The following is a 25,105-nucleotide window of genomic DNA, read 5'->3' as shown; positions in this document are numbered from 1 at the left end:
CCAGCAAGTGTCCATTTGTGCATGACCAGCAGACACAAGGCAGAGAGGCAGTCATCAAGGAGGGTGTGGTGGGCTGACCATGAGAAAAAATGAGCGATATGCCACGGACACCGACCACATGCACCCATGACTTCACTGTAACCTGCTTATAGATGATGCCTTTTTTGTCACTGATGACCATGATATATGAGTTTTACTAATAACTCAAATTTCTGTTTAGGCATGTAAACAAAGGTTACCATCTACAACACCGCCATTTACCTTGACAGCAAGAAGAGGTGATACATTTGCCCAACTCAAAAGTAAAAATATCTATGATTTGGACGTTTTATGATAATGAGCCACAGTTTCAAGCCAAGTAAACCAGGACTTCGAAAACTGCACCTAAAGTTAGAGCACATTTTGGTTCAATTACCTGACCATTATTACCTTATGTTCTGTTACAGCTACTGCATTCCACTCAACGCTACATTAGGCATAATATAACAATTCCGTACATGCCACGTTGTCCTCAACTATGACGTAATAGATATGTATATATTATGTATTTTAAGGATGACGTTCCAGACTACGTCCCTGTACATATGTACGGAGAAGTTTTGACCAATGTTAAGCGTAAAGCTTTAAAGCTTGGTTCCGCTCTGTTGTCAGACACTATGTATTTAGTCCGGTTAGCCTATTAGCATCACCACTCCCTGTTTGTTGCGGACTCGCTGCATTTAAACTCCCAAGGCGCTAGTTTAAGCGTGCAGTTTTGGAAATGGAAGCTATATTGATAAAAAAGTGATTCTGATGCTTAAATTCATTTCTATATCTCGACAACATAAAGAACCCTTACCGACAGCCAGAACCTTCGGCTAGCCCAGCCCCTTTAAATCCAAAATGTCTTCAAAACTGCAAAATTCTCCCATCAGCCGTTGCGGCGAAGCAAAGCTCAGTGACGTAATGTTTTGTTTTCGCTCTCTATCCTCGCCAAATAGAACGTTTTTAAATATATATTTTTTAGTATGATTGTGAAATATGACTAAAACCTTGGTCATTATAAAGAATAAAGCATGTCTATGAATATCTAAAACTTAAAACGCATCTTAAGAAAAGAAAAAGAAGAAAAGAAAAAAAACGCCAAACGTGAATGCTGGAAAATACGAGCTGATACTGTCACCTGGTGGTCACATATTTTTGGTACCCAAAATTTCATTTCATTTAGCATTCTGAATTTAAACGTATCATTTTTGTCTTGTAAGACACGTCACGTTAAGAAATTGCCCCCAATAACACGAATTGTCGACAGCGTATACAACTATGTTGGTACATTACAGGAGTAAATTAAATTGATGTCAGTGGAGGTATCTGTTTGACACTATTCTGTGTTCCGTCCCTCATACATGTCAGTAAATACCGGAGGATTTATAAATATCACGTCGTTTACATTTACGCTTAATAGTTCAGATATCATGCCACTCAGATGCCACATTGCACTAGAATGAAACAATCCATTGTAGTACCACATGTTATCAACGATTAGCTATTAACATATAGTGAATGATAGGTAAAACTGTCATAATAACGTTTAATACAGTTATTTTCTTTAACAGAGTTTAACAAATGAACAGGACAAGTTGTCCGGAAATGCATCATCATCATGCGACGCGGCGTGCGAGCTCACGAAGGACGCCTGGGATAAAATTGGCATGAAATGAAACGGAGAAAGGTTTGTTTTTCCATTGATTACAAGTTTTTGGTTTTTATTCGATTTTATTATTAAAAATTAACGCAATTGTATACATGTATATTATTAATGCAACGTCAGCCTGTTTAAAATACATCTTCATCTACCCATTAACCTCTCCAAGTAGCCACACACTATGCTAGTATTAAGTGATACTAGTACCACTAAGGTTAACGATGACAATAGGTATAGGTGAAACTGTAGTTTTATAGAGTTTACTACAAGCAGGAAAATGTTAAAATACACCCAAACGAATGAATTAGCCCAGGGAGAGAAATAGAACAAAACAACCAAGCATCTAACAGTGTACCTTTTTGTGTGCTGTGCAGCTCTTGTAGGAATGATGGCGGTGTCTTGTTTGGCTCGAGCCCTGCGCTCCCTTTCCGTCTCCCAGCCTGTTCTGTTGTCGTCTCAGGTCAACATCTTATGCCACAAGGGACAAATGAAAACAGTGCAAGCAGCTAATATGGAATTTGTCTGCGTTGACAGGTCCAATTGCGTGTTGGGGCGTGTGCTCCAGTGTTATTGCAACTGGGTCCATCCAGGGCAGCGCCATGCCGTGGCTTCCTCACCACAGCATCTCTGGAGCAGAACAGAACTTGGTGGAAGCAGAGGGAGAAGTATTCAGTCAGACCAATGGGGATGAAAAAGACAGGAGGAAGAGATCACACAGGTAAGAACGTGTATGTGGCTTAACTAGTTAAGCTACATTTCTCAGTAGCGTGGTCGTAGCGTAGCTGCTTTTCATTAGCGAAGCAACATTAGTGATCACCTCGTGATAGCGTGGTATGTTCACAGACGCTACATTTGCATCTCATAGCTATTTTGTTGTTGTGTTTAAAGGACCACTTCCAAGTTTTGAATAGTGTCATTTGTTTTAGGGAAAAAAATGGATTAAAATCAGAAAAATCTTTTTTTATGCCATATCGCCCAGCCCTAATTGGAGTGATATCCCCACTTATTTGCGTTTCTGCTACACGAACCCCCACTTATTTGCTTTTTGGGGGATTTTCATGTCAATTCTAAGGGAGGGTCAGTTATTTGCTAATTTTCGCTGTTGGCAGTCAGGCCGTGTCCCTGTTCTTCACTGTATTCCTCTTTCTTCCGACATTCCAAAAACATTGTTAGGTTAATTCATTCATGAAGATTCTAAATTGGCCCTACATGTGGTTGTTTATCTCAATGTACTCTGTCCAGGGTTTACAATAATGGTAATCTACTTCTGTTTTGGTCCTTCTAAGGTAAAATCAGAGTACATGGTATCGGCGGCGGTCACAAACAAAAGTATCGCTGGATTGACTTCCAGCGTCTGCGCTATGAGGAAAATGGAGAAGGGCAGCCATTTGATGAGAAAGTTGTTTACGTGCGATATGATCCGTGCAGGTGAGCTCTATCTTCCCATTCAACATGTCAAGCAAAAGTTGATTGGCTGTCTTCATCCGGCACATTGTGTTCTTACCAGGTCAGCTGACATCGCCCTGGTGGTTGGAGGTAACCGCAAAAGATGGATCATCGCTACAGAGAACATGCAGGCTGGAGACATCATTAAAACATCGCCCGTCATTGGACGCATGGCAGGTATGAGAAGTAGACCAAGACAAGGTCTGTTTTTGATGAAGGATTGATGATTGTTTTACAGTGTCAGCAAATGAGGGTGATGCCTACCCACTGGGAGCACTTCCTATGGGCACCCTGGTCAACAATCTGGAGGTACAACCTGGGAAAGGGTCAGAGTATATTCGGGCTGCAGGTAAATTGTTCACAGGTTTTTTCTTCTTTGCATAGAATTTATCCTTATTTCCCTCACAGTGTTAAAACAAATATCAATTCCATGAAGATCTCCAAATGGAATAGGACTGCTTAATGTAGTGAGTTTGTCATAAATCTATTTCATTGTCTTTATCAGGAACAAGTGGTGTTCTCCTCCGTAAAGTAAATGGAACAGCCATTGTTCAGCTTCCTTCAAAGCAGCAGGTTCAGGTGAGCTCATGACCGCCACACTATCGAGTAAGTAATCTGCGGAAAGGTCAATGTCATTGTGACACATACACAAACAGGTACTGGAGACCTGCATGGTAACAGTGGGCCGTGTGTCCAACGTGGACCACAACAAGAGGATCATCGGCAAAGCGGGCCGCAATCGCTGGCTGGGCATTCGGCCGTCGAGCGGGCTGTGGCAGAGGAAGGGAGGCTGGGCAGGACGCAAGATTAAACCGTTGCCTCCGATGAAGAGTTACGTCAACTTGCCCTCGATCTCTGCTAACTGAATATGACACATGCTTCAAATAAAGGAATGCTTGTTTGTACAGAAGATTAAAAATTTTATTTAAGACAACTGCTTGTGAGAGCATGGAAAGAAAGAAAAAAACAATATAAAAATCCAAAACATATTTACAACTATAGTAAAACATGCGGCGTAACCCATATTTTTTTTTTAGTGGTAAATTTAAAAATACTGTCACGTTCTTTAAAATAGGGTTTGTGCAAAGACACTGGGTGGCATCTGAAGCGACTGGACCAATGAGATGGTATGCTGTCGTCTTTCCTGTTGGATTACTTAAAGTTGGATTTAAGAGCGGTGACAAGAGAGTGCAGCCTCTCATTGGTCCTGCCTTGTAAAACACCCCCTTGCTACGGTGAGATTTAGGGCAAAGATGGACTTTAGGTCTAATACATCAGAACACACTTGACACTTATGCCCATTGAATATTTTAAATCACTTGATAATTTCCCTCACAAAACTCAGCCCTGCTTTACAGCCAAAGTTTAGTAATATATTATCTCAGGGCCAGTTGGTGTCCAAGACAAGACGGTGACCCCTCTTATAAAGCAGGATACGAAATATGACTGTATTGTCTGCAGGCAGACTGCACGGTGACAGTTACAAAATAAGTGGCAAATGGGGAAGAAACAGATGGCTACAATGTGTTCAGGACCCGCGAGGGAGCTTGAAGCCATCAAACACACACTTGACACAACCAGTAAACAGTCTTATCATGTCTATAGGTAGTGGTTTACATTTGGGAAAAAAGAACACCTCAAAACCAAACTTTCCCAATTTGTGTGTCAATGTGTATCCAACCACTTAAAAAGTGCATTACAAAGTAAGGAAAATGTAGGAGAAATGACAGTGTCGTATTGAACAGAACTTGAGTTGTGGAAATGTACTGAATTTGGCTTTTTCTCAACAAATAAAAGGAAGCTAATTGTGCTTTCAATTTAGTCAAAGGGCAATTTGCAAATCAGAATAACACATTTTGTATATATTTATATACAATACTTTAAAAGCTTTTCATTCTAGAAAAAGCAACAACACAAAAGGCCTTTTGTCCATAGAATTCCTACAGCGAAGGTTTCACGTAGTAATAGGAAGTACCATCAAATGTAGACGAGACACACACTCACACATACATAGGCAGTGATTTGGACATCTGGCAAGACTCCATAGACTTTTCATTGTAATTGCATTGCGCTTGGCAGTAATGTCAAAGCAGGTTTCCAATCACAAACACTTGAAGAAACATTCCCCAACAAGCCAACAAAATAGTGAGCAACCAACTGACCAGAATGTTTACGTATTAAGTGCATCTACAGCCACAATGATGCTGTATAAAACTTGGTTAGGATGTACACACACCTTTTGATTCATAAATACAATTTGATTACTCCAAACAATTCAGTAATGCTAATACTGATTTATACCACATATGCAACATGTAGGAGTTTGTCTTGAAGCAGGCCAAAAGCTTGTGGGACAGACACAAACTTGACTTTGGCACATCACTGCACATTTGGATTCGCCACTATCTGCGAAATTAATTGGGGTCTGTGAGACGCCAGAGCATCATGAGCAGCTCAAATGCTGTTCATCCGAAAAGGCCCAAAAAAAAAGCATCACCTTGGTAAATTACAAACATATCAGGGCTTAGAAAAAGCTAATTTGGCATTCAGCTATTGGGGATTTGTTTGTTTTTGTGTCATGATACCCAGTTTCTAAGTGACTCAAGTCTTCAGGATGGGAATTACTTGAACTTTCGAGTGATAAAAATGTGCGTTAGTCAATTATAGCTACCTTCCAGGATACCTTTGTTGTTTCAAAGTACACTGAAGTCTTGTTTGCTTTGCAGTGAGCAGTTGGGAAAAAAAACAAAGGGATGAAAAGAAAAGAAGGTTTCTGTCAAGATTCACAGCAATATTCCAACTAACACAGCTTCAAAATCTCACACACGCCACTGCACATCACCATCGCACTCCTCCATTCTCTACAGAGTAACAATACATGTAGGATTTCACAGAAATAATAACATGTTAACAAAAAACAAAGTGCAAACATAGCTGCCATTGTCAAAATGTGGCAAATCGTCAAACAAGCCAAATGACCTCTAGGGCTGTAGCACAAGTCTTACAAAATAGTACTTGTTCTTTTTGTAGTGTGTAATTAAAAAAAAAAAAAGAAAGGAAGGAAAAGAACAATCAACAGCTAACAACATCAAAAACACCGGAAGGACAACATGAAAGTGTGTATTGACCACACGGATGTGAAGTCAGTAAAATTTCCACAGGAAAACTATTACTGCCGTTGGCTTTCCCTCAAATTCTGTGGAGTCTCTGGGTGAGACAAGTGCAGCGCAGAAGAGTCTGGCAGTTCCAAGCGGACGGCTGCTGAGGTCACACGGGTTTGGTGTAACCGAAGATTCCCACCGGGAAGTGCTTGACGTGAGTTGGCCACTGGGCAGCAAGTTGGAAAAACTTGACATCATTCCACTCCACGCCGTCGATAGTGACTATAAGAGTTGAAAGAGTAAAATGAGGAAATCAATTAAAAATTAAAGGATTTTACTGATACAAAAGATATATAATGGACGGGTGGTCCTTGGTTTACAGCAGAGTTCCATTGCTATAGCAGCAGCGTAACCCGAATTTGTGGGTCAATATCACAACAGAATGCATTTGGTATCCTCATCAGAATTGCTCAATAATCATGAAAATGTAGCTGAATAATAATAATAAATCTATCTTCCTATAAGTGGGCAAACATTTGCACACATAGTAATAAAGTGTTTCTTTCATTGTATACGTTTTTGATTAAATGATAAAATATATTTTTTTTAAATGCATGCTTTCGTTGCCCACAAGTTATTTGATAAAACAAGTCATTTTGATCATGTATATTCTTTTTTAATAATGTAACTAAACATTTTGCATGTGTCGCTGAAATTGCTGTCCACTCTGTCATTATGTGGCAATTACCCAGTTACATTACGAGCAGCATTTTGTCTTTCAACAGAGGCTGAAAAAGTGGCGAGTTGCAATTTAAATATTTACACGTGACGTTTACTTAGGTTTCAACATATCATGTGTATAGTTGGATGTTGTCAAGCTAAACATGCTCCTCACCCTGTCACAGTGAAAGGTCAATTGAAATAAAAACTTCAGAAATGTAAAATATATTTGTTAAACAGTAGACTGTTGCTTAATGTACCATGTTGCCAAGTGAAGGTCAACCATGTGCTTATTAAATGCTAGCTTTGGTCAAAAATGTCCACCATTTCAGCATGCTCACATTTTCATGTTTGCATGTACATTTGTCTGCTTTCAGTTAATTTCGAAGCTTGACCAATATGCATTTCTAATAGCACAACACCTACTCAATACAATGAATATGAAGTTCAGTGGAAAATCTAAGCTATTTTGGGTGAAATGGGACAGTCTTAAAGGCGCGTTATATGGTGATATTAACACTTATAGTTGGAACGTGTCATAGTCTATCACAGACATACGCTACCGCAGTAGTAGTAGTCACAGTCATAATTACAGTAAATATTTGAATGAAAAACATCGGGGGCGGGCAAAGTATAGCCTGCGGGACATATACAGGCCGCTCAGTTTTTTAAAATCCAGACCATCGAATATTTACCTGTACTGTACTGTCACTCTCTGGCCGACGGTTTAGGAAATTAAAAGCCAGAACCAACAGATTAAGAAAGTTGTTATGAGTGCTGTAATTGCACTGAATACTATCGAATTGCCATAAGCTACAGTATTTCACATTCCTCTAATTATTTTCATAGATCACCTTACTGCACTCCAAGACACTTTATTTACAACCAGGATCCTCATTTGTTATTTAATGTGTAACTTTTTATTATTATTGTGTGATAATACACTTTTATATTTTCCAAATGGCCACTTTGGAGAATGCACCTTTAATTTCATCGTACCGGTTTCATTTTCAATAAAGACGTTTTTTTGTCATTCTCATTACATTATCAAGAGTCCTGTAATATTTTCTTTGCATTAATTTAATGTAATTGGTAATTTATTAAAATATTCTAAATATTAGCCATATATAAAAAATATATTTCTTCATTGCATTCAATAATTGGTTAATTATTTACATTAATATTGATCATAACATTTAAAAATGAAAATACATTATTTTATTAATAATTAAAATTTAAAAAAATGTATACACAGTACTGTATTCGTATGCACTGTATGTATGTCCGTCCCGTCGTCAAGTGAGCAATGTTAGAACTGAAATCCACACCAGGGGGCAGTGTTACCTCTCAGCATCGTGTGCTGGTGCTTTGCTGTGCAGATCAACCTGCTGATTCCGTCTATAACTTGGCTCTTTGAGTCCAGCTCTTTCTCCTTCGGCTTCTTGCTGAGAAAAATAACTGCAGGGAGAAGCAGGGCACATCAAATATACTTAAGTGATTGACTTCGTTTCCCATAAGCAATAATTAAGCAAGCAAAAAGTTCAGTGTAGTTTTTTTTCCCTTGAATTGAAGTGGAATTATGGAAGGCTCTATGAAGGACTTTATAGTATATATAACGAGAATAGTCATAAACCTATAACAATAAGGTAAAAAACAAATTAGAGAAAGAGCCAATCCCAGCTGAATTCAGGTGTAAGACTGACTACACCTTGGATTGGTTGTCGGTCGATCATAGGGCACAAAGACAGAAAACCATTCACACTTTCAGGGGAAATTGAACCTGATCATCAGTGACTCCTCCAGTACAGCGAAGTCGTCATTTTATGAGAATAAAGTTGTAATATTCAGTGGAAAAAAGTAGCTAATTTTACAAGGATAAAGTTGTAATACCATACAAATGAGAAAAAAGTCAAAACTATTACATGAAGGCAGAATCGTTGAAACATGCATACATATAGGAAGGATTGAAATAATACAGTATAATACACTATAATAAAAAAAAATTAAGTTGAAATATTCCAAGAAAAGCGACAATTTTACAACAATAAAGTGGACATTTTACAAGAATACAACTGAAATGAGAACAGTTCAATTATTACTAGAAAAAGTAAAAATATTAAGAGTGAAACGATTCACTTTAGCAATGATTCGATTCCTATCACGATTCTTGGTTGCTGATTCGATTCAAGGATGACATTGATTTATTTAGAACGATACAATCCGAAACGATTCAGTGGCTGGAAATCGATTAAGTAACTTTTTAGCCAAAAATTCATCCAGTGTGACTGTGAAAGAAATACCTGAACACTGGACAGTGCAGGTGAAATTTCTTGGATGGTTGTTGTTTTTTTGTAAGGGAATCGGGTAAAAGGTAATAATGGTCATTAAATATGAAGATTTTCCTGATGCACCTCCTTTTATGTGTCTTATTGTGTACCGTACTCTGTGTGTTTTCTAATGGACTAAGAGTCTGCTTAATAAAAGTTGACTGCATTGCTTTGTAATAAAACAATGGGGAAAACAGCAACTTGTTGTTATTTATAATATTTCAGCTATGAATTTACTTGTTGGGCCAGTTTTTTTCTCCCCTAAAAGAGATGTTTAATTGGTGTTCGAATTATGAGGGGGTCCTTGGAAAAAATTTCCCCTGTATGGAATCCCTAGCTGGACACAGTTTGAGAATCCCTGTTCTAAACAGTTAAATACTAATGGCTAAAACGAAGCACTGTGAAGTTTTCATGAGGAAAATCTTATCGGAATAGTATTAATAATACATAGTGAGCTAAATAAATGAACAAACCTGCTCTTAGTAGCACAAACATGAGAAACATTCTCGCAAGCCTCCTCCTCTTCTGCCATCCACCAGACAGAAAAACAACACACACACATACTGTGGTGACTCATCCAATCACATTTTAAGTACACCTACGTTAAGATGGACTGTTGAGGATCTTATCGCTTTAGTATACTACACATGAGAAAGAACTACGCACAGAGAAATAATCTGTTTTGGTGGATTTGCTTGCCTTATTATTTGAATCGTGTTTTTAATTTATATTTATAGTTATAAATTATACCTGATGAGTATATGGCAGGTCTCTACAGATAGAGTGGCTGCTGGTCTCAGACTATTGTCTTTACATACATTTTTATCCACAGGCACTCGGCAGACACAGCAGGTGAGGCTGGGGGACACCACCTCATCCACACACACTATCAGCACTGGGGCGGCCCGAGGAAGCGTCTACTCTCCGCTGCCCTTCTCTCTTTAGATGAACGACTGCACCTCAACGCACCCGGCTATCAAACTGCTGAAGTTTGCAGACGACACTACAGTCATCGGCCTAATCAAAGAGGGAGCTGAATCTGCATATCGACAGGAAGTGGAGCGGATGGAGCTTTGGTGCAGCTGACACAACCTGGAGCTGAACATGCTCAAGACTGTACAGATGATCGTGGACTTCAGGAAGCATCCTTCGTCACAGCTACCCCTCACGCTGTCCAACTGCCCTGTGTCAACCGTCGAAACCTTCAAGTTCCTGGGAATTATAGTCTTTCGGGACCTGAAGTGGGAGACCAACAACAACCCCTTCCTCAAACAGCAGAGGATGTACTTCCAGCGGCTTCTGAGGAAGCACGGCCAGCCACAGGGGATGTTGAGGCAGTTTTACACAGCAGTCATCGAATCAGTCCTGTGCTCATCCATCACAGTCTGGTTTGGTGCTGCCACAAAAAAAGGACAAATTCTGACTGCAACGGACAATCAGGACTGCCGGAAAAACCCTTGAGGACATGCGCGCTGCCAGAACTAAGACAAAAGCATGCAAAATCCTCTTGGACCCTCCACATCCACCACATCAGCACCTTCCAGCTCCTTTGTTCAGGTAGGCGCTATCGATCAATGCAAACTAAAACAAACAGAGATTCCAACAGCTTCTTCCCTCTTGCTATTAAATTGCTAGAGGCTCAGTGACTCGCCGTAGTGTGTTTTTCTGTTTTTATGTCTCAAAAGTATTTTTTGTCAAAATGGCTGTCTGTTCTCATACTAGAGCGGCTCCAACTACCGGAAACAAATTCCTTCTGTGTTTTTGACATTCTTGGCAAATAAAGAGGATTCTAATTCTGATTCTCTCGGGACGTGGATCGTCACCTCTCTGGCAGGTTGTGTGTTGGCTCCGATGGTGGGGGAAGATGCTTGTCTGACCTGGCAGACCCTAACGTATTGCAAGGGTCTGCTGGGAACATCTGGCAGAGTCCGCTGTCAGAAGGAGTTTCAACTCCCACTTCCGGCAGAACTTCGCCCAAGTCCCACCGGAGGGGGGCAACATTGTGTCTGAGTGAACTGTGTCGAGGTGGCCCACCAAAGGTGTGGGCGTAAGGTGGTCGTTGCCTATTGTGGCGGCAAACCCGAACCCGTTGGTGGACACCAGCGGTAATGGATGCCGTCAGGCTGAAGAAGGAGTCCTATCGGGCCTTTTTGACCTGTAGGACGCGCTGCTGATCTCAACTCGGGACGTTGTGAGTCGCCGAATACTTTGAAGACCTCCTCAATTCTACCAACACGCCTTCCCAAGAGGAAGCAGATTCAGGGGGCTCTGAGGCGGGCTCGCCTATCTCCAGATTTGAGGTCACCGAGGTGGTTAAAAAGATCCTCGGTGGCAGTGCCCCGGGGATCGATGAGATCCGCCCGGAGTTCCTAAAGGCTCTGGATGTTGTGGGGCTATCCTGGCTGATACACCTCTGCAACATCGGGGACAGTGCCTCTGGATTGGCAGACTGGGGTGGTGGTCTCCCTTATTAAGAAGGGGGAATGAAGAGTGTGTTCCGACTACAGGGGATCACACTCCTCAGCCTCCCCGGTAAGCTCTATTCAGGGCTTCTGGAGAAGAGCGTCCATCTGGTGGACCAGCTCTACACCCTCAGAAGTGTCCTCGAATGTGCACGGGAGTTTGTCTCTGCTTTTTGCAGATGATGTGGTTTGGATGGCTTCATCAAGCCGTGACCTTCGACTCTCCCTGGAGCTGTTTGCAGCTGAGTGTGAAGCGGCTGGGATGAAAATCAGCACCTCCAAATCTGAGGCAATGGTCCTTAGTCGGATAAGGGTGGAGTCCCCTCTCTGGGTCGGGGAAGTTATCCTGCCCCAAGTGGTGGAGTTAAGTATTTATGTGTCTTGTTCACAAGTGAGGGAAGAGAGAGAGAGAAGAGCTGAGCCAAAAGACAAAGCTCTCTATTTACCAGTCGATCTACGTTCCTACCCTCACGTATGGACACGAGCTGCTGGTCGTGATCGAGAGAACAACATCGTGGATACAGGTTGCTGAAATGAGTTTCCTCAGGGTGTCCGAGGTCTCCCTTAGAGATAGGGTGAGAAGCTCGGTCATTCAGGAGAGGCTCAAGTGTCGAGCCACTGCTCCTCCACATCGAGAGAAGCCAGATGAGGTGGCTCTGGCATCTTGTTAGGATGTCCCCCAGACGTCTCCCTGCTGAGGTGTTCCGGGCACGTCCCACCAGGAGGAGGCCCCGGGGACGACCCAGGACACGCTGGAGAGACTACGTGTCCCGGCTGGTCTGGGAACGCATCAGGATCCCCCCGGAAGAGCTGGACGAAGTGGCTGGGGAGAAGGAAGCCTGGGCTTCCTTGCTTCAGCTGCTGCCCCTGTGACCCGACCTCGGATAAGTGGAAGAAAATGGATGCATGGATGGATGGATGGATTTTTGACATTCGCTCCACTTTATTCTCGCAATATTGCGTTTCCGCCCCTCATAATTTCACTTCTTTTTTCTTTTCGGGTGGAACTATTAATTCATGTAATTCTGTGAACTCATCAACAAGTTCAGTTTCATCATGCACAGTGTTTACTATTTAACCCCCAAAGCCTCTTAATGTACCTTTCTTGTTCTTCTCCTTTGTGACGACAGTCATGGCCATACTGGGTGGAGGTGTGATATCTCCCACGCAGGGCAGGCGGCTGACTTGGAGTGAGCGGAAGTTACTCTTCAGCGTGTTCTTCAATCCCACGTCCCGCTTCTCGCCCTCTTTTTTCTTCTCGGGGCCTTGCCACGTCCAGTAGTCCACCTGCAAGCCCATCACTTCGCTGCCAGAACATGGAGAACTGCAAAGGCAAACACTTTCAGTTACAAACCCCAGCTTTTCAAATGACGACAACATGGAAAGTGTGTAGCTCCTTTGTACAGAATATTTGTTTGAAATGTTTCAGTGAGTGTGTCTTACCCAGCTCCTGAAATGGCGGTGGACACAGAGGGTGACTGTGGCGGTGTACCCCCAATCTCCTTCCCATATGGACCAGCCGAAGTGGGTGTGGGGGAGGCCAGGATGCTTGTGTTGCCCCCCATTGCATCATCAGAATCCACTGTGAACACAATAGACAATTAAGCAACATCTATTAAAAAAATAAAAAAAATAAATAAAAAATAAAAAACATGTGCTTGATCAGGAATTTGTGGAATGTGAATATCCTCCTGTATTCCGTACACAGGATCCTCAGTTTACGATGGTGTTAGTAAGCCAAATTTTTTAATAAATTGAAACACGCCGGTGACCATAACTAACTTCCGCTAACACAGTAGTAAAGTCATAATTACTGTAAATATTTGCATAAAATTCACTTGTTCATAAATATAAAACAATCAAATGAAAAACAAAGCATGGCAGTAACTGAGCGTGCCTTCTTGTACGACGTGATGAAGTAAACTTACGCCGCTGGGCAAACTAGTTAATTGCACACAGTTTGTAGCCTTGGAACAACACGTGTGGGGACCGTTGTAAACCAAGGCCACAATGTAATGGACTTTTTCATAATTTGTGTTGGCAGGATCACACAAAAACTACTAAACTGCGTTTCATGGGTGGGTTATAGGCCAAGAAAGATGTACTTAAATTTTGCAGCAGAGACAGATAAAGATGTTGGATTTCATTTTTACGTTTGTTAACATAACGAGATAACCCCTTTGGGCTTATCTGGGACCTTGGCATAAAATCTGTAGGTATGACAAAGTCCTTGGATTATGCAGCAAAAGTGAATGTTACACAGTTCAGTCAGATATTTTTAGCACTTCTAGGCTGTAAATATAAAACAATCAAATGAAAAATACTCAGTACTACAGTTACAGAGCGTTCCTTCTTGTGCCACATGACAATTCTAATGCCGTGCGCCTCTTGTGACCTGAAAATGTCACAGGTCGGGAGTTGTAAATCAAGGACCCCCTGTATACTTAAAGTAGCACTTTTAAAATGATGCAGGTAAAATGTTATTCTCATCTTCTTTGTCTTATTCTATTTACATATTATGAGTAAGTTACATTTGACGCTAACCCATATTTTGCTTAGGAGTCTGGGTCAACCTTACCTGAGGTTGAGAGGCTTTGCTCCACAATCCCAACTTTCACAACCTGCAAGTATAAAACAATATTTCAGTGTTAAATTATATGCTGGATGTTATAAAAATATTAATTGCATTTTGATTGAAAAAAAAAAATCCTACCCCAATAAATGGCACAAATTTCTGACAGGAGTCCTCGTCAGGGCTATGAGGGAAGACAATGAATAGGCGGTTAGTGTAGCAGGAGAGCGGCGGTGCTTGGAACACTGCAAAACTCCAAGGTGCAACACTCAATGGTCCTGGAGAGATGATGGCACCATGCCCCATCGCAGCAGAAATGGCACAAACTGGCTTTGGGGTGGAATGAGATAATCTTGGGGCGGGAGGAGTATGAGATGAATGAGAGGACCGCTCCTTACAACCAACATTTATTCGGGACATTGTTCTTGTGAAGACTGCTAAAAGTGACTGTTACATTCAGTTCTACGGTGAACTCTTCTACAATGCATGCAAAAATATCAGACTTGAATGATTGTAGCGCTCATAATAAGAGGCCTAAAATCTACCGCATTAAAAAATAAATAAATAAATAAATAAAACTCGCTGTAGTCAAGAGATCTGCTGTGGGGAAGATTGTTGGAAATTTGTGTAAAAGTCACCTGGGGCTCTCCACCTCCAGTGTGAATACATGTGCAAGACATCAGTTCCAATGAAGCTTACCACCTCACACTCCTTACTTTGGAGCAATATGTTCCTTCTTTTCCAAGGGAATAAAATACACTTTATGGATAAAAGTACTTGGACACATGGTCGCTATACCTAACCAGAAAGTGAAAATGGAAGAAAATAGGGAATTGGTTACACCTCCGCAAATACAGTATAACAACTTCCATTTGTCTAGGAAGACCCTTTTACAAGATTACAAGGAGTGTGTCCCATACTTTTGTCCAAAGAGTATATAATCAATGACAAGCTTATTAGTGGGCCTCTCATGCTGACTGACATATGAATCAGAAAACCACTATTGAGAGCGTACAGGATCATTTTGAGGTTGTTAGGCAAATCATTACAGCAACAACACGCAGGACACGGAAGGTCACACAAAACCCAGAAAGGACGTGCAGATCAACATTATGGTGAGTATCAAATGAGAAAAGGTGTGTTAAGACACAGCAGACAGCGGTGAGGAGAATAAAAAAGGAGGGCAAAAACCAAAACAAAGTCAAATTAGATACCTGATGTAAAAATCAAAATACAAACTTCTTTTCCTTGAATGCAAATCAAAGGGGGAAAGGAAGGAAGAAGGAATGCAAAAGATGTTAAACTGTGTGTTGTATTTGGTACCTTCTGACTAACAAGGAAGCCACTGACAGAGCAGAAAAGGACACATGCAAATACATCAGATAGACTATCTGTTGAGTGTTAAAGACTGGTTTGCCCTAATCAGAACTCTAGCCTTTTATTACAAGTTGATTGCAATTGAACGTGCATGTCTCCAATGAAAAAACAACATGATGAACAACTTATGAATATTAGCACAAATCAAAGCAACTTTAAGGTGTGTGGTCACTGATGACTCATTCAGTGTTTGCATGCACATTGTGGATTACATTTTAATCCACAATCACTGGTTGCAATATTAGGGACACTTTCAATATCAGGTTTACACCAAAAAGTCTGCCATTACAAAGGAAATAATGCTTTTGTTTGACATTGTCACGATACAGTGGAAATAGGGGAGAAATAGTCAACCCAATAAAAACTTTCCATACATTGTCTTTACTGATTATCCTGTTCAGGGTAAGGGGAATGGGGGTGGGGGTGAACATCAGGCAAAACCCAGACTACACCCTGGATTGGTCGTCAGTCACTCATAGGGCACATAAAGAGGCAGATAACTCTTCACAGTCACACTCAAATGCACACCCTCACTGAATGGGAACTGAATCCAGTCAGGCAAGTGAACCATTACACAGTCAGTGACAGAACAATGCAATCAAAAAAAAAACAAGTCTGAGGAGACCAAGAGAAAAATATACAAACCCCAATTCCAATGGAGTTGGGACGTTGTGTAAAACGTAAATAAAAATAGAATACAATGATTTACAAATCCTTTTCAACCTACAGTAGTTCAAACAGATCAACTGTTTTTTTTTTTAACAACTTTTCACGCATTTTGAATTTGATGGCTGCAACATGTTCCAAAAAAGCTCGGACAGGGGCATGTTTACCACTGTGTTACCTTAACTTTTAACAACACTCAATAAGCGTTTGGAAACTAAGGACACTAATTGTTGAAGCTTTGTCAGTGGAATTCTCTCTCATTCTTGTTTGATGTACAACTTCACTTGCTCAACAGTCCGGGGTCTCCGTTGTCCTATTTTGCGGTTCATCATGTGCCACCCATTTTCAATGGGAGACATGCATGGACTGCTGAACTCGCACGCTATTACTACGAAGCCTCGCTGTTGCAACACATGCAGAAGGTGTCTTGGCGTTGTCTTGCTGAAATAAGCAGAGACATCCCTGAAAAAGACATTGCTTGGATGGCACCATATGTTGCTCCAAAACCTTTCACCATTAATGGTGCCTTCACAGATGTGCAAGTTACCCATGCCATGGGCATTAACACATCCCCATAGCACCACAGATCCTGGATTCTGAACTTTGCACTGATAACAATCCAGATATTATTTTTTTCTCTGGCCCAGGGGACACAACATCCATGATTTCCAAAAAACAATTTGAAATGTGGACTCAGACCACAGCACACTTTTTCACTTTGCATCAGTCCATCTCAGATGAGCTCAGGCCCAGAGAAGCGTTTCTGGTTTGTTGTTGATATATGGCTTTCGGTTACCATGGTAGAGTTTTAACTTGCATCTGTAGATGTTCTGATGAATTGTGTTAACTGACAATTGACAAGGAAGAATCATGGAAGTTGACGCATATGGTTTGCTGATGTGGCAGGCCAGATCTGTCCCCCGGGTCTTAAGTTTGACACCTATGCTTCTGATTTACAATGGCGCACAAGAAAGTCATCTTCAAGTGGAGAAATTTCGCATGACAGTAACATTGCCAATAACATGAAGTCCCTCCAACATTGATGAAAAAAATTATTTAAAAAAAAGGTCATGGAGGCCAACAGCAACATTAACAGAGCAGCAGGAATTTCTGCCAAGTACTGCCTGTGTCTTACATTTGACAACAATTTCACATATGCTTCATATTGGGTGAAATGAAGAAAAACGAAAGGAAGCAATCCAAGGGGGGCTAAATTTAGTAAAAACAGTCTTCAGAATCATGTGGGATCATTGGGCTCTTCTGGTACAAGTCCTCTCAAGTTGGACTCTCTTGTTGGTCTGATGAAACCAAAGTTGAACTTTTTGGCCATAACTCTAAAAACTTATGTTTGGATGAAATTGTTAAAAAATGATTGATCTTGGTTTGATTATTTTTACATTAAAAAAAAGCGTGGCATTTCATCAGGGGTTTGCCAACTTTTTATATAAATCTACTGTATGTTTATTTTTGTGATAGTGGTTTTTAGCAGTGTAGAACTGCATGTATCGTACTAAGCTATAGTTAACCCTTTTGAGCTGCGCACGAGAGATAACCAAGTATTGACTAATTCCTCTGATAGTGTTACTAAAACAGAAGTGTGCAGATGTTATGTACATCTCACGTGAGATAGTGTAGGTAGAAAAGCTAAGTGATTGTTAATTCCTTAGACCAGTTCCACAGGTGGTCCACTCAATTTTACTGAGATTAAAGACGATTGACATTAAGTTTGGAAATCATTCAGACACACATGCATAAGAAAGATACATGCATACCCACAAACACGCCACACGTAAAGATGCTTTTCATATTCAATAATGTGACTTTACCTCTTCTGTTTGTAGGTGAGCATAGCTTCAGAGATGGGAAACTGGTGGGACACATTAGCACCGGCCAGGTACTGAACAACCCGCCCTGCTACATCAATGTTATCTGCATGTGGAGCAAATAGAACCAGTGGTAAACAATGGAAAGTGTACAAATCATTTCACATTGGAGCTGTGTAAAACAATTACAGCTAAGTAAGCACACTACTTTATATTATCCTTTCATCTATTTGTCGGCTATTCAAAATTCTGACTGCAGGTGGCTAACAGTAATAAAACAAAGACTAAAAAGTGTGTGTGTGTGAGGGGGGAGGGGGGGAATCCCACAAACATGATCTCATGATGAGGTACAAAAGCAAGGCATTTGCTTTCAATTTTACAAGCCTCCTAATCCAACATTTGGGTTAAATGTTGAGCCTGTTACTCTTCTTAGGCAGCTCCGGAGAAGGAGCAGGGTGGAGCAGTGGTGCCGTGAAGCAGAAACATTCCCTCCACTAAAGCACGTTGCAGCCATCTTTCGCAAATGGAAAACATCATCTCTCCATTCATAAGCCCCTGACCCGTGCTGTGGCCCCACTTATTTCCTTTTCAAGTCGACCAAACATTTGACCTGTCGCCATGCTTTGAGGTCAGATACGGGAGGTGTGTGTTGCCGCAAACCCCGAGTGTGAGAAAGAGTTGTGTCCTACCTGAGGTGGGCCGTTCCGTCCTGCAGAACAACTCCCTCCATGCTGTGTCCATAAAGATGCTGTTGAACTTGCCGTCAAACGAGGCCACGTACTTGGCCAGAGGATGAGAGCCTGTGCGGCAATTGCACAAGAAATTTGTCAGAATACTTCTGAAACATGTAGATCACGAAACTTGCAGTTTGGTTTATTTACCAATAGGGATGACCAGGAAGCGTATGTAACTGAGCCAGTCAGGAGTCTTGTTTGCCAGCTGCTCCACAAAGAACCTCAGGATGGTGCTCAGGTAACTCTGGTCACCTGCGACCGCCACCTTCATTGTGGGCGGAGTCTGTGCATTGCAGTTACAACTATGGGTTAAGTGAAAAGAGAAGACAATTGAATTAAGATTGACACTTATTTCACAGATTACTATGTATCCCCAACTTTGAAATTAATTTCCCTTTAATATAATGAGGATGTGATTGTTGGACAAAGTTTGGAAAACAGTATAAGGCAATGCAATTAACTAGTAATTGGGGGTAAAATACGCTAAAAAATAAACATCTTTCCCTCCTTGTGAAAAGGAAACACCTTTGGAAAAGTTTCTTTCATTAAACAATGGGAAAAACTATTGGAATTAATGTAGGTAGTGTGGCCTCAATATTTTAGAAATGATCAGGGCACGTGATGAAGGAATGCACAGTGCAAGCCTTCCTTTTAACGTCCATGGATTTTTTTTTTTCTGACAGAATGCTGCAAACCCAATTTAGGTGATCTGAATTCTGTGTTGAGTGCAACGTGAGGCTTGAATGGAACAAAAAAGAGGAACAGTGTGATATCTATTGGTATAAACTGGTTTTAACACTATGGTTACTTTTAATTTTAACATTTGAAGGGAAATTCCAACAGACAATGCCGTGAATCAATACCACAACTTTGCATGACTTGATACGCCGAAGAAGTCGTCTCCCTCCTGCCTCAATGACTACCGTCTGGTAGCGCTCACACCCATCCCGATGAAGTGCTTTGAGCGGCTAGTCATGCACCACGTCAAGTCCTCCCTCCCCACCTCCCCCGGACCCCTTCCAGTTTGCATATCGGTCCAACTGGTCAACCGATGATGCCGTCTCCACCGCCCTCCATTCTGTCCTCACATACATGGACTCTAAGGACGCATATGTCACCAGCATGCTCCCCTGAACATCAACGGTGCTGCGGTGGAGAGGCTGCGCAGCAACAAGTTCCTGGGAGTGCACATCACCGAGAACCTCTCCTGGACCAGCAACACCTCATCACTGGCCAAGAAAGCTCACCAGTGTCTCTACTTCCTGCGCAAGCTGAGAAGAGCCAGAGCCCCGACCCCCATCATGTGCTCGTTCTGCAGAGGGACCATAGAGAGCATCTTGACCAACTGCATCACTGTATGTTACGGAGCCTGCACCGCATCCTGTCGCAAGACTCTCCATCGCATAGTGAGGGCAGCTGAGAAGATCATCGGAACCTCTCTTCCCTCCTTGCACGACATTTACAGCACTCGCCTCACCCGCAAAGTCCTCCTCATAGTGTGGGATGCCACCCATCCGTCACACAGCCTCTTCCGTCTGCTGCCATCAGGCAGGAGACTGGGGAGTCTGCGGGCCAGGACTAGCCGACTCAAAGACAGTTTTATTCATCAGGCTGTCAGGAATCTGAACTCTCTGCCTGCTCTGCCCCCTCTACCTCTTCTGTCTGTCCTCTGCCCTCCAGGGCTCTGAACTCTTGACGCCCCGCAAAAAAGTAGATGCACACGCACACACACGCGCACGGACAGACTCACACCAGACTCAGTGTTGCGCCAGCCACTTTAGCAACATTGGGGTTTTGTCATATAATTTACAAATGTCTTATTTGCCTTGGTTCTCTGACTTTGACTATATTACACACGTCACCTGACCTTTGATATATGCACATTCAATTAATAATTTTTATACTGTATAGACTAATACTCCATCCATCCATTTTCTGAGCCGCTTATCCGCACAAGAGTCGCGGGAGTGCTGGAGCCTATCCCAGCTATTTTCGGGCAGGAGGCAGGGTACACACTGAACTGGTTGCCAGCCAATCACAGGGCACAAATAAACAAACAACCATTCGCACTCACATTCACACCTATGGGCAATTTTAGAGTCGTCAATTAACCTACCACGCATGTTTTTGGGATGGGGGAGGAAATCGGAGTGCCCAGAGAAAACCCACGCAGGCACGGGGAGAACATGCAAACTCCAACCAGGCGGGGCCAGGGATTGAACCCCGGTCCTCAGAACTGTGAGGCAGACGCTCTAACCCGTCGTCCACCGTGCCGCCATTGTATAGACTATAGTTTATTTATATTGATGTTGTTATTTGTACTGTCCTTTGTCGCACCGTGGGTCTTGAGTACCGTCATTTCAATCCTCTGTATGCGTTACGCATATTGAAGAATTGACAATCAAAGTACTTGGTAACCTTGGAAGTATAAAGCTAGGTTGGAGTTAAAATGAACACAAGTTGCTGTACCCCTGCCATAAGTTCCAGGAAGAATACAGCTACAGTATCGTTGGTGGTAGCATACCGTGATGAACATAGCGAATACAGTATTGGTCACTGTAAGATGTTCATTTTGATGACCTTTTACCTCCAGACACAATTTATGAGCAATCATAAAGTGACTCACAATCTCTGGATTCGAGTAACGATGGTGTTGAAGGCAGCCTGGACATCTGCGGCTGAGCAGGTGGACACAATGGGCTGGGCCTGTTCGTGGAGCAACTCTGCGACATACTACATTGAAACACAGACAGAAAGGACATAATGATACAAGGTTGGTGGGCTTGAAATAAAATGGTTGGTGGGCTTGAAATAAAATGGGGAAAATAAATATTTCGAGATTTTGAGTATCTAAGCGAAGCTACTAACCTGTCCTTGCCACTCCATGATGTTGATGAGAATGATGCTCTCTGGCAAGCGTTCATCAGAGATAAGGATCTGGTTCAACTGGTCATACACAGACTTCCTGGGCACCTTTTGGATAAATCAGTATCACGGACTTAGAAAGTGACACAAACCAGGCTGTTTACACTTCAAACAAAAACAAAAAACAGTAAACAGATTTTGACTTGTGAAGTTGTTTACCTGTGCTATGAGTCGTGATTCTGGCGAGCACTCACTCTCTATGCTGCTGGTCCGGTCACTTTGGGCCTTGGAATTCTGTCTGTCTTTCATGGAGGTACTGCGTGGACGCCTCTGCAGCCTGTTCTCCATCTTACTGAAAGGACGAAGAAGAACAAGGTGCCTAACAGGAAGCTATAAATAAGAATGAAGGCAATCCAGCTGTAGGTCATGCATACAATGGCGATCATGTGAATTGAGAAGGATGTTGCGTGCACAAATCCAGATGCTGTGCTCGGCAGTGTACCTTGGAGACATGTGGTTTTGGGACTCCGTCTTACAAAGCTTCCCAACAGTGGTAGTCATCCGTTCAGTGGTGCTGTCCCAGCTGCTAACCTCCCCTGGCCCTGGCACGTTGTCATCAGTCTCTGGCTCCTAAGCCAAAAAGCAGGAAATAAACCATAAGGCAAAGAGGACTATAGAAAACAGTGCTAATGTTCATCACATAAAAGTTTCTATTATGCCCTGACGGGAACCCCCTCAGTTGTTGTTCTTCCAGGCTCCACGTAAGGTCTGAATCATGACGTATCTGGAGTCAACATTTTAGTGATGTAGAAAGGAGGTCGGTCAGAAAGTTGTGACCTCTTAACTCTTTCAGATATTGAGTTTGAAGAGGGTGAGCGATGCAGAGCAAAAGGCTTGAATAGACTGCACTCAGAAGAGGACAGCTAAAAAGAGACAATCGAGCACAGGCAACAACTAATTGTCAAGACTACCCATATCTATCAAGGGGCTGCCTTGTGTGGTCTTCTAATTGGGGCAAACACTACCGATTATTTTTGTATGCAATAAAAAAAAAAAAAACCTTTTTAAAAAATTTAACAGTAAATATTGTTACAAAATGCAGGGAAATACACTGGCCGCTATCTTTGGATATATTACTGTCATAATGTACTTGCATGTGTTTAATGGTTATGAGAAAAACCTCCTACTTTATTGTTCTTTTTCCTTATTTATTGACCTATGGATTATTTATTTTGTGTGTCCTGTCAGATAAACGCTGATTGTGGGTTTTTTCTTTCTTCTTATATGATAACTAGAATTTAACATAAATGACAGAAACTAATGTTAAACTAAAGCAACTTTTGTTACTGTGAACGATGTCTGAAAATGTAAAATGACGTTTTTGAACATGATCCATATTGAGTTCATTATTTTGTTAGGGATTTATTTTTGTTTTTTACTGATTATGGATTCTTATGATTACTATTTTATAGTATTAATTCGTTTTTTTCTTATTTTTTTATCAGCATGTTCAATAAATTTTGCAATTCTTCAACTACTAATCTTCTTTTCGGTGTCATCCTATTCCATGTAACCATATATCCTGCATCCTCTCCTCTAACACCAAGTGCCCTCATGTCTTCCCTCACGACATCTATCAACCTGCTCTTTGGTCTTCCTCGAGGTCTTGCCTGGAATCTCATCCTCATCACCCTTCTACAAATATACTCACACATTCTCCTCTGGACATGTCCAAACCATCAAAGTCTGGTCTCTCGAACTTTGTTTCTAAAACATCTAACATCGCCTGTCCGTCTGATGAGCACATTTCTAATCCTATCCAACCGGGTCACTCAGAGACCTCAGCATCTTCATTTCCGCCACCTCCAGCTCTGCTTTCTGTTGTGCCACTGTTTCTAACTAATCCCTACATCATGGCTGGCCTCACCACTGTCTTATAAACTTTGCCCTTCATCCTAGTAGAAACTCTTCTGTTAACACACCTGACACCTTCCTCCACCCATACCAACCTACTTGGATCCATTTCTTCAGTTCCTTAACACACTCACTATTGCTCTGGACTGTTGACCCCAAGAGTTTAAAGTTCTCCGCCTTGCTATCTCTTCTCCCTGGAGCCTCACCTCTCTCACTCATTCATGCAAATAGAATATTTTGTTTTACTTGGGCTAATCTTCATTCCTCTCATTTCTAGTGCATGCATCCACCTTTCTAACTGTTACTCCACCTACTCCCTACTTTCACTGCAGATCACAATGTCATCTGCGAAAATCATAGTCCACGGGGATTCCAGTGAAACATCATCTGTCAGCCGATCCATCACCACTGCAAACAGGAAGGGGGTCAGAGCTGATCCCTGATGCAGTCCCACCGCCACCTTAAATTGCTCTGTCACACCTAAAGCACATCTCACCACTGTTCTGCTGCCCTCATACATGATGTGGACTGTTTTAAAATACTACTACTCTGCCACTCCAGACTTCCACATGCAGTACCAGTGTTCCTCTTTGTAGTACATTGTAGTCGTGGCTCGGTGGGTTACAGTCTGTATCTCACCGAGCATCCAATTGTTTATGCTATTGTACAGGCATCATAAGTTATGGGGTAAACAATTACGTACCAATAATAAGGTCTATTCAGTTAAAACTGTTAGCTGTCTTTGTCGAATGGTGGCTGCCTCACAGCAAGATTCCTGGCTTAGACCACTCTTATCATTTGACGTTGGGGACTTTCTGTCTGGTGTTTACATGTTCAATCCATGTCTGTGTGGGATTCCTCCAGGTGCTCTGGTTTCCCCCACAACTAAAAACAAGTAGTGTTACTTTTCAGTCAGCATCATAGTCACCAAGTGTGGTGGGTGACAAAAGATCTGGATTCGGTCCTCTGGCGCTACACAGTAGCGACGCACTGCTCCTCAAAGATGGGTTTTAAATGCAGAAGAGAGCAGAGAACAAATCTTGCTTTCTGTACATTGTATACGACTAAAATAGTACCTTTACTGTTGATGAGATTTGATTTATGAGAGAGAAAAAAAATCGGATTTGTTACACTTCTAATACTTGTACTTTCTGCTGTAATATGTTCTTTTATATTTCTCGCTCATGAAAAACACGAACCCTTAAATTGTGTGAAAAAAACAACTACCCATCCAAAACCAACCAAAGAATTTTAATCAAATATATTTTTTTACAGTGGATATATCCTTACCCTTGCACACCCCCACCCTGCTTAGTTTCTTCCCGGAAAACCCCAAGACCCACGAGAGGGAAAACACACTCCAGTTTCAAGCGTGAGGGAGTGGAAAAGAAAAATGGAGAACACAATGCTCGAG

At 41.8% G+C, this 25,105-nt stretch overlaps 3 protein-coding genes across 12 annotated transcripts in view; 1 reads left to right on the top strand and 2 right to left on the bottom strand.

The window, feature by feature from the left end:
• klc1b (kinesin light chain 1b) overlaps positions 1-2,367 on the bottom strand; it is a 32,777-nt gene extending 30,410 nt beyond the window's left edge. For 6 of the 7 annotated variants that reach the window (XM_061689594.1, XM_061689597.1, XM_061689596.1 and 3 more), the window contains exon 1: positions 839-908. The gene's annotated coding sequence lies outside the window, so the exon portion shown is untranslated. Of the gene's footprint in view, positions 1-838; positions 909-2,039 lie in introns of those variants that run through there. The other variant, XM_061689595.1, reaches the window with a different exon arrangement.
• On the top strand, positions 1,639-4,719 carry mrpl2 (mitochondrial ribosomal protein L2). Of its 2 annotated transcripts, XM_061689601.1 has the most exons (8): positions 1,639-1,711; positions 2,059-2,144; positions 2,219-2,402; positions 2,971-3,112; positions 3,192-3,307; positions 3,369-3,479; positions 3,636-3,709; positions 3,787-4,719. In XM_061689601.1, exons 2-8 carry the CDS (start codon positions 2,070-2,072, stop codon positions 3,994-3,996), a joined length of 912 nt encoding a protein of 303 aa, XP_061545585.1. In that variant the 5' UTR covers positions 1,639-1,711; positions 2,059-2,069; the 3' UTR covers positions 3,997-4,719. The 2 variants fall into 2 exon arrangements, with proteins under 2 accessions (XP_061545585.1, XP_061545586.1); XM_061689602.1 differs by lacking the exon at positions 2,059-2,144 and having other exon boundaries at positions 1,645-1,711.
• zmp:0000000755 (phosphofurin acidic cluster sorting protein 2) overlaps positions 4,033-25,105 on the bottom strand; it is a 69,321-nt gene continuing 48,248 nt past the window's right edge. Inside the window, exons 12-25 of one of the 3 annotated variants that reach the window (XM_061689591.1) lie at positions 22,280-22,407; positions 21,997-22,129; positions 21,781-21,885; positions 21,539-21,645; positions 19,060-19,214; positions 18,868-18,978; positions 18,182-18,284; positions 15,527-15,559; positions 14,454-14,496; positions 14,319-14,361; positions 13,184-13,322; positions 12,841-13,064; positions 8,296-8,409; positions 4,033-6,513 (exon numbers count right to left, since the gene is read on the bottom strand). In XM_061689591.1, the coding sequence (XP_061545575.1) occupies positions 6,398-6,513; positions 8,296-8,409; positions 12,841-13,064; positions 13,184-13,322; positions 14,319-14,361; positions 14,454-14,496; positions 15,527-15,559; positions 18,182-18,284; positions 18,868-18,978; positions 19,060-19,214; positions 21,539-21,645; positions 21,781-21,885; positions 21,997-22,129; positions 22,280-22,407 (1,554 nt within the window). In that variant the 3' untranslated portion in view covers positions 4,033-6,397. Of the gene's footprint in view, positions 6,514-8,295; positions 8,410-12,840; positions 13,065-13,183; positions 13,323-14,318; positions 14,362-14,453; positions 14,497-15,526; positions 15,560-16,315; positions 16,797-18,181; positions 18,285-18,867; positions 18,979-19,059; positions 19,215-21,538; positions 21,646-21,780; positions 21,886-21,996; positions 22,130-22,279; positions 22,408-25,105 lie in introns of those variants that run through there. The other 2 variants (XM_061689592.1, XM_061689593.1) reach the window with 2 other exon arrangements.

Source organism: Phycodurus eques, chromosome 11 (genome assembly GCF_024500275.1).
Source record: "Phycodurus eques isolate BA_2022a chromosome 11, UOR_Pequ_1.1, whole genome shotgun sequence".
Lineage (NCBI taxonomy): Eukaryota > Metazoa > Chordata > Actinopteri > Syngnathiformes > Syngnathidae > Phycodurus > Phycodurus eques.
This window is presented reverse-complemented; position numbering and strand designations above follow the sequence as displayed.